The following is a 16,013-nucleotide window of genomic DNA, read 5'->3' on the forward strand; positions in this document are numbered from 1 at the left end:
GGTAAGGGCATGCCAGGGAGACTTAGAGCCAGCTGACGCTGCCTCTCAGCTGTGTAGCTGCGTGCATGTGAGGCCCCCAGCTCTGCCCGAGTCCTGCCGAGTTCCTGCCGCCTCGCTTGGGTGTTAATCCAGGCGCCTCAGCTCTCGCTCCACGTCCGTGCTCCTGTGTCACTCAAAGTCTGGCTGCGCCTTGCCTTTCCTTCCTGAGCTACAGCTCCAAGGATCTGTACAATGCCAGGATTAGCTATTTTAAGGGGCCCAGAGGACAGACGAGGTCAAGGAGTTTCAGCCTGCATATTCATAGGGCCTGGAGAAGGATCTCCACTAATAAGTTGAAATATTTTTATAGGTTGGAGTGTAATGTCAGGACCGCCATTTAGATTGACCATTATGTTCTCCATACCCTTTTGTGCTCCCTTTTCCAGTGTGTGTGATTATAAACACAGAACCCCACAGCTTTTAGGAGTGGCAGCAGAAGATTCATTCCAGCTCCGAGCACAGGGTTATTGACTTTAAATGCAATGTGTAACTCTGATAGTTCCCCTCAGGCTTTTGCATATTCTGTGAAAGCAACTATACTGAACAAAAATGTACACAAGCTGCATCCACATCAAAACCCTGCATGCTCTTAGCATAAAACCAGAAATTTATATTTTGTCCTCTTGATTTTTCTACTAAACTCTCAGCCCTCCCCACTTTGCTGCAAGGCCTTACTGAATGTACAAGCATGCCCATCATTCTTTACAAGCTGTCAGGCAGGGCTTTCTCACCATCAGTATGGACGTATGCCCTGCCTGAGTTTGCAATGTAAGGAAAGCACACACAGAATCAAGAGTTCACATTTAGACATAGGTAACTTGGGGGGGGGGGGGGGGGGAATAATGCTGGTGACATTTATCTGCAACTTCCCTGTTGTACAGAATCTCCAAAGATTGTCATATTCTGCTGCATCTGCCATTTTCTGAGGCTGGTTTCTTGGATTGCCCAGATTGTATCATTTCTAACGGCATATTTTGCAAGCTAATATATTTACCGGACAGTCTGCAAGATACATTCTTCAGCGTGAGATTCAGGGGGGGTTTCCCAGTCATATTCTAATCTTTGCAACTCCCACACATGTTCTCATTTTATATACACTTGAAGATTTCCCAGCAGAAAAACAGAACTCCACTGGAGCACACCGTATGCAAAGAAAACAAAACCTTTTCAGCACTACACGGCTTCAGTTGTTGGTAATGCCAGAGCAACAGGAGCCTATGGAGCTGTCAAGCCTTGGTGAGGCTCCTGAGAAAACACCCCTGTAAACTGAGCCCTCACTGGTCATTCAGGCTTGCTCTTTCTAGCAATGACTTAAAATTCAAGCTCAAATCACCCAAAAGTGTGTATGAACCTTCAAGCATCTGAGCCAAGCAGTGAGATGAGCCAAGCTGTCCTGATGCAGAGATGCTGCAAGTGCCACGCAGTGACTGTGTGGCCAAAGGGCCTTGCTTGTTGCCCCTCATCTCACACTGGGAGAGGTTTGTCTGGCACCTGGAGAAACCTGGGCTGCTCGTGAAAAAGCCTTCTCATAAGGGGAGAGCAGCCGACGCTTCACGGCAGCCCAGAGACAAGTCAGAGACACCTCACCAGGCACCCCTCTGGCTGAAAGCAACCGGCTTTGCCGCAGGGCTGGTACAAACCCTGCCGGTTAAAGTCCGGCTATGGACCGGCAGCCCTGCGAACGGGACAAGGGAAGGGCCACCAGCCGGAGGCATGGGAGGCGGCGCCCAGCCCGGCGGCAGCCTGGGGCGCGGGCGAGGCGGGAGGGCCCCGCTGAGGCACACGCCCGCCCGCCTGCCCACACGCCCGCCCGCCCGCCGCTACCGAGGCGGGGCAGAGCGGGGGGCGGGCCGCGGCGCTGCCGCTGAGCCCCGCTGCGGGGCAGGGTGCTGCTGCCGCCGGAGCCCGGCCTCCTCCCCCTCCGCTGCTAGCGGCGCCGGGGCTGCCACATCGGCACAGCCGCTCCGAGAAGGCGCTTCCCGGAGCGGAGCGGGAGCCCAGCACGCCGGGAGATGGAGCCCCGCTGCCGCCCCCCGGGACTCGCCCTTCGCCAGGGCCGCCGCTGCCACCGCCGGGACGGAGAGTGAGGCGCCGCCGCCGTCTAACGCCGCAGCCCCGGCGGCGCGGCTGGAGGCGGAGGCCGCCGCGGCCCCTCCGTCCGCCGAGCCCGCGCGGCGGCGAGGCGCGGCCCCCTCCCGCTCGCCTTCCCCACTGCCGCTTCCCCGCCCCCGCCCGGCCCTCGCTGGGCTCCGCCGCCGGCAGCCGGGCCATGGCGGGGCGATGAGGGAGCGACCGCCCCTGTCCGCAGGCTGCGTGGGGAGGCGGGGAGCGACGGGGCTGGGCGGCTCGGGGGCGCTAGAACCGGGCGGCGGGGCGAGGGGATGTGGGGCGTGGGGGTTGCGGCGCTGCAGCTCCTCACTCGCGCTGTGAAGCAGGCGGCGGTACAGGGGGTCCGGCAGGACTTCGGCCGTTGGCTGTCCCGAGCCGCCGGGACGCCGGCAGGAGGCGGCGGAGACACCGTCGGCTTCGTTCCGGCGGAGGCAGCGGGGACCGGCGGGCTGCTGCTGGGGCCCTACGCGGAGCCGGGCGGGCTGCCGCCGGCAGAGCTGCTGCTCTGCCACTTGCCCGAGGCGGGCGGCGGCGGGCCCGGGCTGGCCGAGGCCCGGGGCTGGCGTTGCTCCTGCTGCCTTCTGGGTACCTGCTGGTGCAAGAGCTGCCTCAGCGTGTGCGTGCTGGCGGCCCTCTGCTTCGCCTCGCTGGCTCTGGTGCGCCAGTACCTGCGGGACCTGCTGCTCTGGGCCGAGAGCCTGGACAGCCTGGCCGGCGTGCTGCTCTTCACCGTGGGTTTCATCGTCGTGTCCTTCCCCTGTGGCTGGGGCTACATCCTGCTCAACGTGGCCGCCGGCTACCTCTACGGCTTCGTGCTGGGCATGGGGCTGATGGTGCTTGGCGTCCTCATCGGCACCTTCGTCGCCCACGTGGCCTGCAAGCGGCTGCTGGCCCGCTGGGCCCGGGCCAGGATCCAGGGCAGCGACACGCTCAGCGCCGTCGTCCGCGTCGTGGAGGGCGGCAGCGGCCTCAAGGTGGTGGCTCTGGCACGATTGACGCCCATCCCGTTCGGGCTGCAGAACGCCGTCTTCGCGGTGAGTTCCGAAGGGTGGTTGCGCCGCAGCAGCCGGGGGCACTGGTGGCGGTTGCCTCTTGTCCCAGGAAGAAAGCGTTGTTTCTTGTAACACAAGCGATGCTCCATACCTGCTCTTGCTGGTGGCCCTTCCATGCCTGCGGAGGGAGGGCAGGGAGGTTCTCAAGCTACCGCGTCAAGTGGTAACTGCGTTAGAATCGAGACTGCATTCGAAACTCAAGGACCTGTGTAGCAAAAGCTGCAGATAACAATTTTAACGTCCTTGTGTTTTCAAAGTGATTTGAGTGGGAGGAAAAAAGTGTTTTTAAGCAGTCTTGCCAGATCTCCCTTAGCTTTTTAGTATAAATAACTGTGTTGGAAAGAAAAAAACAAAAGCAGAGAGATTAAAATTATTGCTCAGTTAGGTTGATGTTCGTAGCCTACATCCAGCAAATCTGTGAAGAGCATTAAGACCATGCACACGGGGGAGACTCTGTGTTTTGGGCACAACTTTACAATACAGGCTAACAGAAGGGGCTTGGTACACCAGAGTGGTACTGAAAGTTGAGTTTGGAAAAGGGTTGGACTTCATTTTCTTTCTGCTTTTACATGAAGACTGGTAAATTCTTTAAGGATAGCTTGAAACATAAGTGTTCTCTTTGATCGTCTAAAAGGAGAAGGTAAGAAGATGGAGGGTACTGCTTTTAAGTACCACCCTGCTGAAGGTGACAGTTTAGACCCTCAGCTCTTTCCAGGTGCTTCATCTGAAAGATCTGTTCTTGGCTGTGTGTTATGCCTCACTTGTGTCTGCTCACTCAGTGAAATAAAACTGGGACAAGCCAAATTGCAAAATATTTTAAGCTTTAGTAGGAACTCTTATGCTCTTCACTGTAAGAGACCCTGTAAAAAGAGGTTTGGGCTGCTGCTTGCTTACAGCTTGCCTTTGTACTCCATCAGCAGTCCCCTTCTGAAGTGCTTGCTCCATCTTGACAGTCACCTGGTTGAAGTGAGCAGGTCACTGAATCCCAGGTATGTTATTTCAGAATAAAGCCACACAATTTGCAGAGGTTAGCACCCGCAGGAAATGGTTAAGATTGCTATGTGTAAAACAGTGAGTGACAGGGCATTTGTCTCGGGAGCTGTGATCTCTGCCCGTAAGAGCTGCAGCATCTTCCTTCTAAGCAGATGCTGTAACCGTTTCCACGTTACGAATGAGAAGAACCTCTGCTGTTTCATTTTTGTATCCACATCACTGGGTAAATATCCATGTTAGTGCTTACACCTGTGCTGCTGGCAGCTGAGTGCTGCTGTAGCAGGTGAAGCGTCTGGTGTGATGCGATGCTCTGAAAGTGGGGAGAGCTGTTGTGTTTGGGTTGTTCACCAGCTGTGGGTGTCACTTGAAGCAGTCAGCAGATGCTGTGGAGCAGTATTGAGTCTGAAGAACTGACCAGGGAATTGCAGAGTTAAAATTACTTCCTTCCTGGCATTGCCCTCCTGAGAAACCAGATTCAGCAGAGTATTCAGGCCAGTCCAATATTAAAAGGATGCTGTAAGTCAATGTTTTGTGTTCTGCAACTCCTGCAAGCGAAATAACTTACTTTCCCAGTGGAAGGTGACAGTGTTAGAATAACAGATGGGAAATGAGATGAAACCGGAGTCTTGAGTAGGCCACGAAACTTGGATTTTGCCTGCTCAGATGGGTTGCATTTATTACTCTGGATTTATTGCTTTGCAGCTCAGTCAAAGAAAGCAGGGGAGATTCAGTTTTTAACTGAGAACATTTAATATGAACTCTGAGATTACTGGGAAAGTAAAAATACTGCATGCAAGCAAGGCAGTTTCTCACTGAGGCAAATTTAAGCTACATAAGGAATACAGAATTCTACCTACACAGCCTGAGCTGTCATTTCTTTGAAATCTGACTTCTTTGAAGGCTTACTGCTCTGCTGAAGTTTTAAAATGCAAGAGGATTCAGGGTGTCCAAACCATCGCTCGGTTTCCTGTGCTAACAATCTCAGCACTGAATTTGAGAAAGATTGCTCTTCAAGGAAAGAGCAGTGACCTTATGCATCTTTAATTTTCCAGCAGTCTGGTCTGTGCATATTTTCTACATGTCTCAGTAAACTGAAGCTACCTTAAGTAAACTGAAGCTGTATTTGAGGGGAAGGAAGTGACACATGTGGTCCAGGACAAGGCATAACCTTGATGTGAGAGTGATCATCTGCAGGGCTGGGATTAATGGGTCTCTACAAGCACTTGTTGAGTGGTGTGTACCATCTGCTGAGGGGTTTGGGCTGGTTGACTCGCAGGGGACTGTGCTGAAGGAAGGAGGAGCTTCCTAGCATTTGTTTAGTGGTGGGATCACATGATCTGAAACAGCACAAGAAGAAAATTAACACAAATTTCTTAGCTTCTCACCAGACAGACATGAATATCTTGCTCTTAAGGTCATTCTGCTGCTCTCTGGGAAAGCCCCAGTAGCAGGAGCACAGGGGTAGTGCATTTACTTGCTCTTCTGGAAGACCTAGAAACTTCTTAACTGAAGGCATGTTTGCTTTTTCTCTGTGAGTGGTTTTACTGAATTGTCACTCCTGTGACGCCTCAGTGGCTGGAGCCACTGGGATGGGCTGATAGCTCTTGCTGAAGTGTTGCCCCCACAGCCCTCTCCCCATGGCACCTCTGCAAGGAGGCCTGGCATGAAGGTTATCAGCTCCTTCCCACTACTGCGCCTCTGGAGCTAGACTTATGCAAACTAATTGTTTGTGCTACCAGGTGTAGCTTAGGTCAGAATTGATGTATCTTCTTTCTCCTCTGAGAGGAGAACTTTCTGGAAGAAATAACATGTCCAAGTGAGAATCTGTGCTTCCAGAGAGGCACACCGTGAAATCAGAGCTCAGGGAATGGTACCTGCTTTGCAGGAGGATGAGGCAGCGTTCTCAGCTCGGTGGGGAGTTGCTGGCTATTTTCTTTTCTTTCTGGGCTGTCAGGTTGGTGTGGGGGTTTTTTGTTGCCTTTTCTTTCCCCTAGAAAGTAAAGAACATCAGAATTGCCCTTTGCTGTCTGTTACTCAGCCTATCTGTTAGAGAAGATTTTGTCAGTTGAGGGGATAGAAATCTGCTGCTATCCCCAAAGGCAAGTGAGCCCCCAACAAAGTCACGACACAAGCATTTATTCTTTGATAGGACTGAACCAAAGGTGTGGCCTGCAAAGAAGAGGCTGAAGTTTTGCTGCACAAAGCCTGTCCAAGGCTTAGTGGAAGGATTTCTCACTAACACTCGTGTTAGCAGGGTGCTTAGGTAGCTCTTAATTTTATTTTAATAGATCAGTATTAAACATTATTAAAAGTTATGGTGGGTGTGGGGCAGGCTGTGGATGGAGTCTGCCTGGACTCCAGCAAGGCCTTTGATACTGTCCCCCACAGCAAACTGCTGGCCAAGCTGTCAGCCCCTGGCTTGGACAGCAGCTCTCTGAGCTGGGTTAGGAACTGGCTGGAGGCTGAGCCCAGAGAGTGGTGGTGAATGGTGCCACAGCCAGCTGGCAGCCAGGCACCAGTGGTGTGCCCCAGGGATCAGTGCTGGGCCCCAGCCTGTTCAATATCTTCATTGATGATCTGGAGGAGGGGATTGAGTCCATCATCAGTGAATTTGCAGATGACAGCAAGGAGTTGATCTGTTAGAGGGTAGGAGAGCTCTGCAGAGGGACCTTGCCAGGCTGGACAGATGGGCAGAGTCCAACAGGATGGCATTCAACAAATCCAAGTGCAAGTGCTGGGTACTGCACCTTGGCCACAACAAGCCCATGCAGTGCTACAGGCTGGGGTCAGAGGGGCTGAGAGCAGCCAGGCAGAAAGGGAACTGGGGGTACTGGTTGACAGCAGCTGAACATGAGCCAGCAGTGTGCCCAGGAGGCCAAGAAGGCCAATGGCATCCTGGCCTGCATCAGGAATAGTGTGGCCAGCGGGAGCAGGGAAGTCATTGTGCCCTGTGCTCAGCACTGGTGAGGCCACACCTTGAGTCCTGTGTCCAGTTCTGGGCTCCTCAGGTTAGGAAAGAGGTTGAGTGGCTGGAAGGTGTCCAGAGAAGGGCAACAAAGCTGGGGAGGGGTCTGGAGCACAGCCCTGTGAGGAGAGGCTGAGGGAGCTGGGGTTGCTTAGCCTGGAGAAGAGGAGGCTCAGGGGAGACCTCATTGCTCTCTACAACTGCCTGAAAGGTGGTTGTAGCCAGGTGGGGGTTGGTCTCTTCTCCCAGGCAGCCAGCACCAGGACAAGAGGACACAGCCTCAAGCTGTGCCAGGGGAGGTTTAGACTCGAGGTGAGGAGAAAGTTCTTCACTGAGCGAGTCGTTCAACATTGGGATGTGCTGCCCAGGGAGGTGGTGGAGTCACCGTCCCTGGAGGTGTTCAAGAGGGGATTGGATGTGGCACTTGGTGCCATGGTCTAGTCATGAGGTGTTGGGTGACAGGTTGGACTTGATGATCTTTGAGGTCTTTTCCAACCTTATTGATTCTATGATCATTTTTAATCCATCAGTATGGTCTCTAACAGTTGCTATCTGTGATTGCATTGGGATTTGATTCTGAATTTTTGCTGGCCTGAGGTTTCTGGAGAAGAGTTTGAGTTGCTGTTGCTCTGCAGCTTGGCCATGCAACCCCCCCCAGGTTTCTAGCACAGGTAAAGTTTCATAGAAGGAAAGACATGGAAAGCTTTAAGTTCTATTGAAAGTTTCTCAGATTTCTTAGGAAGGGATGCTGTCCCCTTGCTGTGCCTCTGGGGGAGTTGATACCACCAAGACTAAACCCCACAAACCAGGAATTGAAAAGGCCTGCAGTTTTTTTTCCTCTCCTTCTCCTAACTTTGACCATTTTGATCAGGAAGCAGAAGTCTCAGTCACATGTGTCCACGGGCAGCCTCCTCTTTGCTTGGAAACAGTCTCATGGCCTAGCAGGTCCAGTTGCTTCAGGACAGATCTGCATCAGCAGCAAACGTGTGGCCCTGCAGGAGTGTCCTTAATACATCTGTACAAACGGAAGGGGTACCTGGGAGTGTTAAAACAATCTTTGGGAAGTTTCCCAGCTCCATTAGATTTAATGACAGTGTCCTACTTAACAAGTCTTGCTTCAGCACTGGTATTTCAGAGACTTTTAATAGCAGTTCCTTCATTCCCTTGACAGTATGGGAAGTTTTGGTTCTTACAACATGACCCAGATTATTCCAATGTTAAAAGTGAAAAGCGAATCTTGTCAGAGCTTCGGCCAAGTACGAAGTTCGACACATTTGTGAAGTGCCTTTTTCCTTAGAGATCTGAATGATACTTGTATGGAGAGGTTTCATGTTGCTCCTTTGTATCTTGGTCTGTGGGAAGTGTAATTTGCAGTGTGAAGTTTGGGATTGGCTTATTGGATCTGGTTCCAGCGAATTATTCTTCGTGTTCATGCTTCATTGCGTTCTCCTCCCTTGCCTGCCCTTCCTCCTAAAAACTTTCCACTGATGGTGCTCCACGCTCTGAGAATTGGGCACTGTGACTTCCATAGTACCCACAGTTTATTTTAAGACTAGCAGGGTGAAATGAGTAACTTTGCAGCAATTCTCTGGTCTTGTACGAATCCGTCAAGGTCAATAGTTTCCATCGAGGCTCCCAGCATTAGGGGCTGTTCTTAATTAGAACTTGCCTTACTTACTGCATCTGGAAAATTCCTGAGATGGCTTGTCTCAAAATCATCCTTTTCATGATCATTTTTAGCTTAGAGTTTCCTCCTATTTTTCATTTTTTTCTGTGTAAGCATCTTTTGGCCTCTTGGCTCTTGCAGTTGTTATGTCCCAGTGGCTGATAAGAATTCAGCCAGTGCTGTGTACTTTGTTCCCGTGTACACCGTCCACAGACGCACCCAAAACAGAAGTATCACAGCCATGAGAGGAAAACACCTTGAGGTATTATTAGTGTTTTCTTGCCAGAGAAACTGACAAAGGCTATAATTGTGCCTGCTGTTTTGTTCACTAACTGAAGTGTGACACAGCTTACCTTGGGTAGAAAAGCTTACTGATACCCTTGTAGATAGATGTTGCTGCTAGACATCCCTGACGGGTGTATGCGTCTTAATAAGCACGCAGCTGCCCCGCCTTGCAAAGGCAGATTGTCTCTGCCACTCTGGTTACCGAGAGCATATTTAATACAGTGGCATTTTGAACAGTTATCTCTCTTCATTAGTTGCCATGCCATATAAAAATCAAAGCAAATAGATTTTTTGCTTTAGACCTTCACATCTGATGAAGTAGTTTCTTTGTGCGAGCAAACTCTCATCAATTGTAGAGCTTTGTTCCCCACAAGCAAATAAACATCCTCAATGAACAGTGTAATTGCATCCTTAGGTAATGAGTTTGGCATGGAGATGTTGTGTAATGTAAGATGAAATGAAATGAAACCTCCTGGCTTTGAAAAGGGCAGATGAAAACTAGCCACATACTGTGTTATTACGCACAGTGGAAAGTTCCAGTGAAGGAATGCAAGGAATGATTTCATTTTTGTGTGTGGATGCTTGTAGGAGTAGCAGTCTGGTTGTTCATGCACTTAAATCATGTTGGAGCTGTGCTCAGTTTCTTACACTTTCTTTTATTCAGATTACAGATTTGTCACTACCCAACTACCTGATGGCTTCTTCACTTGGACTGCTTCCTACTCAGCTCCTGAACTCATACTTGGGCACTACCTTGCGCACCATGGAGGATGTGATTGCAGAACAGAGTGTCAGCGGCTATTTTATATTCGGTTTACAGGTAAGATGAAGTTGCTGCTCTCACAGGCCATGGTAGCAGTAGTGTCAGTCTCTGTGGCTGCTTGGGCAAGCAGTTTTTCTTGGAAACCATCATCATCTTGTGTTTGAGTTTATTCCTCTGATTTCTCAGGCATCTTCGGTACCAGCGGGTACAGGCCTTTGCTTTTGCCAAGTTTCCTTCCTGTGGCCTTGTCTCTTCAAGTCACTGAATCTTCACTTTGGAAGCTGCATGCATATGGGATGTATGAGATGCAGAGATTCAGCATTGCTGAGTTCTCTTCCAGACTGCACAGCCTCCAGTGTAGAAGGGTTGGTCTGCAGGAGGCTCGGGGAGATATATCTCCCAGGTGCTGTGCTGTCTGTTGACGGAGCAGCTCCTTACTCTGAGGCAGCCAGCATCCTACAGACTGAGCACCAAGCAAGTCTGGCATGTGGTACAGAGGACTAATAGCTTCTAAAAAGTGTTTCATTTGTATCTCTGTTACTGGTATTTTGAGAAGATGGTGTAAAACTGAGCTGATGCTGCTTCTTTGCAGGCTTATTGACTGCTAGATACCCAGGGAACAGAGTTTCCAGTGCACTGCTTCTGATTTTGCTTTCTTCTGTGCAACAGGTTTAGTTCTTTCCTATCTGATATGGCACAAAGCAGAACTTTAGCACTCTCTCTTCCTGTCACAGCTTTGTCAACTTTTCTTCTCTTTCCCCCTCTGGTCATTTCCTGATGAACTGTGGACTTGGTAAGCCACCCCTACACCAAAGCATATGTGGAGTAGTGGGCTCAGGCTGCTTGGACCCAGCAGCACCTGTGCAGGGTTCACCATTAGCACTGACCACTCCCAAGTTTGCATAGGTGTTGGTGATGAAAAGTGCTGAAGAAATACAATTATGCTATTGCCTAAATCAGAAGATCCTAATTTTACAAGTGAGTAAATTAGTGAGAGGTACATAGCACCTTTACTTGAGTTTAGCTGATGAAATAATGTGCCTATAAGTCTTGGGGATAAGCCTTAATCTGAGACAGTGACAAGCACAGAGTATTTCAGAAACAGATTATGTATTGAAACCTGCTCAGAGAGCAGCAAGGTGCTTCAGGCTGTGTTTGGCCAGCAGTTACCATGGTTTGCAAACTTCCAGTTGCTACTGCAGTCATTTATCTTCCTCAGTTTTGACACTCCTACAGCTCATATTTAACAGTTCTCAGATACAAAAATTCAGTTAGGACCACTTTAAACCTCTCCTGTCCTTCCCCCTGCCCCTAATCTGTGTGTTCTTAAAAAGAGCATGCAATTTATAGACCTCACAGGAGAGGTTTATCAGTATTAAAAATTGCTTTTTAAATAAGAGGTAAGTAACTTTGGTGGATCAAAGAGAGCAAAGAAGTGGTTACTTGATCAGCTTTCATTTTGGTAGTGAAATGTTGTTTCCAGGCTAGCAGTTTTTAGTGATCTTTCCCTTTTTTTGTCTTTTCTTTCTTTGATTCTTAATGCCATTGGCTCTCCTTTGTGGACTGTATGCAGTCTGTAGCATGGCTATTACTCAGGTAAGCACTGCCTGGGGAGGCTGAACAGTTGAAGAGGAGTCCTTACCTCTTTGAGAGCAGTCCTTGGGACCAGACTAAATCAAGAGAAGCTGTTAGTGGAGGAATTACTTTTGTTCTGCTTTCTTTCAGGCCTCAGCCTGGTGCTTTGCCTGGCTGGGCTTTAATGGGATTTTGTTGTAGTAAATTGATCCAAAATTCTTCATATCTCATCATTTTCTCTCTGTGTGTGTATATATATATATATATTTGAAATACTTATTTAGGGAACCAGGCTACTGGTAGCAGTAGTTCCCAAACCAGTCAAATTTCAATACTTGCATAAGCTGCTTTTCCTATACATCCAGATCTTGGTGTCCATATTCTCTTTTCACTGTTACTTGGGCCAGGTTTGGAAATAAACAACTTGAACTGGTGAGGAAGACCTTTGTCACTGCAAGGGCAGTCAAGCAGTGGGGCAGGTTGCCCAGGAAGACAGTCTAATCTCCATCCTTGGAAGTTTTCAAGACCTGACTGGACAAAAGTCCTGGACAATTTGGTCTGGTCTTGCAGTCAGCCCTGCTGGGGATGCCTCCCAGCCACACTTGTCCTCTGGCCGTGCTTGCCAGTGGTCTCACTCAGTGATGCTCAACATCCTTCATGCCCTGCTGTTAAATGTTTTAAGTGGTAGTTGCTAATCTTAAAGTAAACATATCCCTACCAATTAATAATGAAGCTCAGCTTTTGGACTCAAAGCTTTAGGTCCTCTTGGTTCTTTTGGAGTTTTTGGGGAGGCAGCTGCAGATTCCAGCTAGTTTTATAAACCATTCTGAAGAAAGGCAGAGGAGCTGACTCCTTTCAAAAGGCCCAGCACTACGAGGCAGCAGGATTTCATGTAGTTAGTCAGTTAAGGAGGATCTCAGCTGAAAATTTAACTGGTCTATTATTGAAACTGAAGGCTGCCTCTGGGGAGTGCTGTGCATGCCAGTGTCATTGAATGAGTAATTTGTAAGCAAAAGTTGGACAGGTTTATTCCTGGTAATTGTTGTGGTGAAAGCTGAAAAATTATTAGTGATAACATTTAGAGCAAAAGCCTGAAATAAAATCCTCTGGTGTTTTGGACACTATTTCCTCCTTAAAGCAAAAAAACCCCAACCCCAAACCCCACACCACCAACATCCTGTCCCCTCCCTGAGCCATCCTCCAGAAATCAAGCTCTTCCCATACAGACTAAAGTAAATCAGTCAGAAGCCCTGATTCTGCCCTGTTTAGTTCTGATATCCGAGAAGCATAGTGACACTGCTGCTTCCCTGCCAGAGGGGCAAGGACTAGAAGTTTCCTTTCCTTTGCACTCCCCATCCCTGCTGTTTTGCAGGTTGCAGAAGCCCGCTACAGTTTCAGCCTATTACTTCTCTAATACACAGGTATCTCCATTAGCCACTATCAGGAGCTGAATTACAGCAGTTGTTCTATCACCCAAGAGCTCCTCCCCAGCAGAAAAGGGGAATCAGGAAAAGGAGAGAAGACTCACAGGCTGAAGTGAAAATGGATTTGCTGAAACAGCCAAACTGCTCCTTGAGTCCTGTGTCCAGTTCTGGGCTCCTCAGTTTAGGAAAGATGTTGAGATGCTGGAAGGTGTCCAGAGAAGGGCAACAAAGCTGGGGAGGGGTCTGGAGCACAGCCCTGTGAGGAGAGGCTGAGGGAGCTGGGGTTGCTTAGCCTGGAGAAGAGGAGGCTTAGGGCAGACATTATTGCTCTCTACAGCTACCTGAAGGGAGGTTGTAGCCAGGTGGGGGCTGGTCTCTTCTCCCAGGCAAGCAGCACCAGAACAAGAGGACACAGTCTCAAGCTGTGCCAGGGGAGGTTCAGGCTAGATGTTAGGAAGAAATTCTTCCCAGAAGGAGAGATTGGCCTTTGGAATGTGCTGCCCAGGGAGGTGGTGGAGTCACCATCACTGGGGGTGTTTAGGAGGAGACTGGATGGGGTGCTTGCTGCCATGGTTTGGTTGATCAGATGGTGTTGGGTGAGAGGTTGGACTCCATCTCAAAGGTCTTTTCCAACTTGGTTAATTCTGTTCTATTCATAAAGAGCACAGAGCTGTGCTCAGCCCAGCAAGCAAAGGGCAGTCCCAATGGAGAGGAGAGCAGATCAGGAGGAGCACCTGTCCTCAGCAAACCTCCTCCTTTTTATGGTGTAGGGTACACCTGTGAGCCAGCTCAGGTCAGCTGCCCTGGCTGGTTTTAAACTGCTAGCAGGCTGCAGTCCCTGTCTGGCCTAGGAATCTCCCCCAGCAAAACCAGGACAAAAGAAGTCAGCCTTCCTGACTTAAAGAAATGCACTGCAGGCTTTTGTTGTGCAGGCCTTTTCCCAGAGAGAAAGGGAGGGAATGGATTTCTAGCAAGGATGTGGGTGGTGATGGAAAGAAAGAAAACAACTTTTCAGTTCCTATCAGTATTTAAGCTCTATGTAATGTCTGTCATCTCATCTGCAGGTTACCTTGTTAGCATCTGTAGGTTTAGAGGCGCTCCTTGGTTCAGTTAATCTCCCTTCTGATGTCTTGCCTGTGAAACGTGGAGACAGCAGGTGCCTCTGTGAATCCTTGGGTCAACAACTGCTTTGTATTTGTGCTTGCTGTTTCTGTGCAACACTCTTCTGTTTCATTTGCAGATTGTCATAAGCATAGGACTCATGTTTTATGTGGTTCACCGAGCTCAAGTGGAGCTGAACGCGGCCATTGTAGCCTGCGAGCTGGAAATGAAGACATCTCTTGGCAAAGACGCTCAGCCCAGCATCAGTGCTTCAGCCACATACTGCAGCAAAAGGACAGTAGCATTCTCTGGGGGGGGTGTCAATATTGTGTGATTTTTAAGTATTAATAAAACAAGGGGTTTGTGGACCTAAGAAATATCTCTGGACAATTCAACTGGTTTTAAAAAGAAATTCCGAGTGGTTGCAGGTTGTCCTGTGGCACAGACCGACCGACCACCTCCTCACTGCACATGGGGTGACTTCTGGCAGGAAAAGAGAGATGGTGAAGTAACTTAAGATGTAAACACAAATCTGACTGCACCTTTGGTCGTTTGTTCTGCCTGTCATGGCCTGTAGTCTGCACTTTAGGGTTGTTGTTTTTTCCTTTGCTTCTATCAACTGTGAAATGCATCTATAAACAGAGAAAAGTAGCACAGAGGTAAATATTTTTCTGCTTAGCATTATTTATAAGGCTGAATAATTATATGCAGTAGAGTTTTGTTACTGATAAAGATGAATGAGGAAGTATGCAGTCCAATGGTGGTTATTCTTGAATGTGCTTTGGCTTTTGGAATTGCTTCCAGAGCTTGGGGTGTATTACTTAGCTGGCGGTGGGGACCATTTGGCTTTCCCTTCCCTTTGGATTTTTACAGCAGCAACAACAAAGAAGAGAGAAGCCTATACAAGGTTTTGGTTGAATGTATTTTTGTAAGTCATTAAAAACGTCGCAGAGCCATGCATATGTATTCACACAAGCTTAAATCCTACCTTGTGGGACTGAAGTGCTCTTAAATAACATTTTAAGTTACACTGTGTAATATGCAAAGCAAAAGGGAAAAACACAGAGGTTTTAATAGATTGCAGTGACTGTTTGAAGGAGACTTCATGACTTGGTGGCTGCATTGTTTTTACCACCTTGGTGATTGTGACAAAGGGCTGTTCCACCTTAGTCCTGTTCAGAGTTGAGTGTTAAAAGGGTGGCGGTTTCCAGCTCGCCTGGCTGCGTGTAACGAGGCTTCCAGCACAGGGAGCTGAACCTCTCCTAGAAAGGAAACGATGGATCCCAGCAGTACCAATATTCCATGAAGGTGGCCTTGATTTTGTAAAGTGACTCCCCCTCTCCCTTTGCAAAGCTTTAAACCTTCCCTTTGGTCTTGTTTTCTAAAGGTTTGACTTTTTGTAAAAGACACGAGCTAGTCTCAATTCATCAGAGTGGAGAGAAGGGAAACCTAGATGTTCTCCTTGGAAGACTCAGTCCAGTAGTGGAGGAGGCCAGCAGTGTCTCTGAGACTCAGGAATTCTGACTTCATTTTTGCCAGACAGTGCTGCAGAGGGTTCCACTCCTTTACCATGCGCCACGGCCTGTTTTGCACTGCATTTGGGCTGGCTGACCCCATAGCATCTTGTGTGTGTGTGAGTGAAAGCAGAGCAGCAGCGTGGGGGTGTGAGCTCCGTGTGGATAGCCAGAAGGTGCCAGCGCTCATCACTCAGACACACTCGGGTCATCCGATGCAAAAGCAACGTAACCTACTGCTCACTTTGTAGTTCTTATGGGTGAGCTTTAAAGGATGCTTGCAGTCCTCAAAGCTTTGTTATTTCCTACTGGTATGACTGTGCCTCCCTTTTGTCAGGCTGCTGCTTGTTGGGTCTGAGGATTTTTGTCTTGTTAAGGAGTAGCATGTCTGCAAGGTTGTTGGGAAGCAGAGACCTGATGGCCTCCAAGAGTCTTCACGTGAGGCTGTGCAGTGCTGGCGTAACTCGACCCCTGCGCCTTCCTTGGTGCTTCAGCCTCTCTCAGTGTGCATCCTCTGCAGACTGCTC

General features: G+C 49.2%; 1 protein-coding gene across 1 annotated transcript; it reads left to right on the forward strand.

Annotated features, from left to right (window-relative positions):
* Positions 1-777: 777 nt before the first annotated feature.
* TMEM64 (transmembrane protein 64) lies at positions 778-15,408 on the forward strand. The gene is given in 7 exon segments (XM_009906974.2): positions 778-783; positions 1,667-1,750; positions 1,868-1,958; positions 1,961-2,284; positions 2,287-3,182; positions 9,774-9,929; positions 14,112-15,408. Coding segments are annotated over 7 exon segments (1,752 nt in total). The 3' UTR covers positions 14,307-15,408.
* Positions 15,409-16,013: the final 605 nt, after the last annotated feature.

Source organism: Dryobates pubescens, chromosome 14, assembly GCF_014839835.1.
Source record: "Dryobates pubescens isolate bDryPub1 chromosome 14, bDryPub1.pri, whole genome shotgun sequence".
In the NCBI taxonomy this organism is placed as follows: Eukaryota; Metazoa; Chordata; class Aves; order Piciformes; family Picidae; genus Dryobates; species Dryobates pubescens.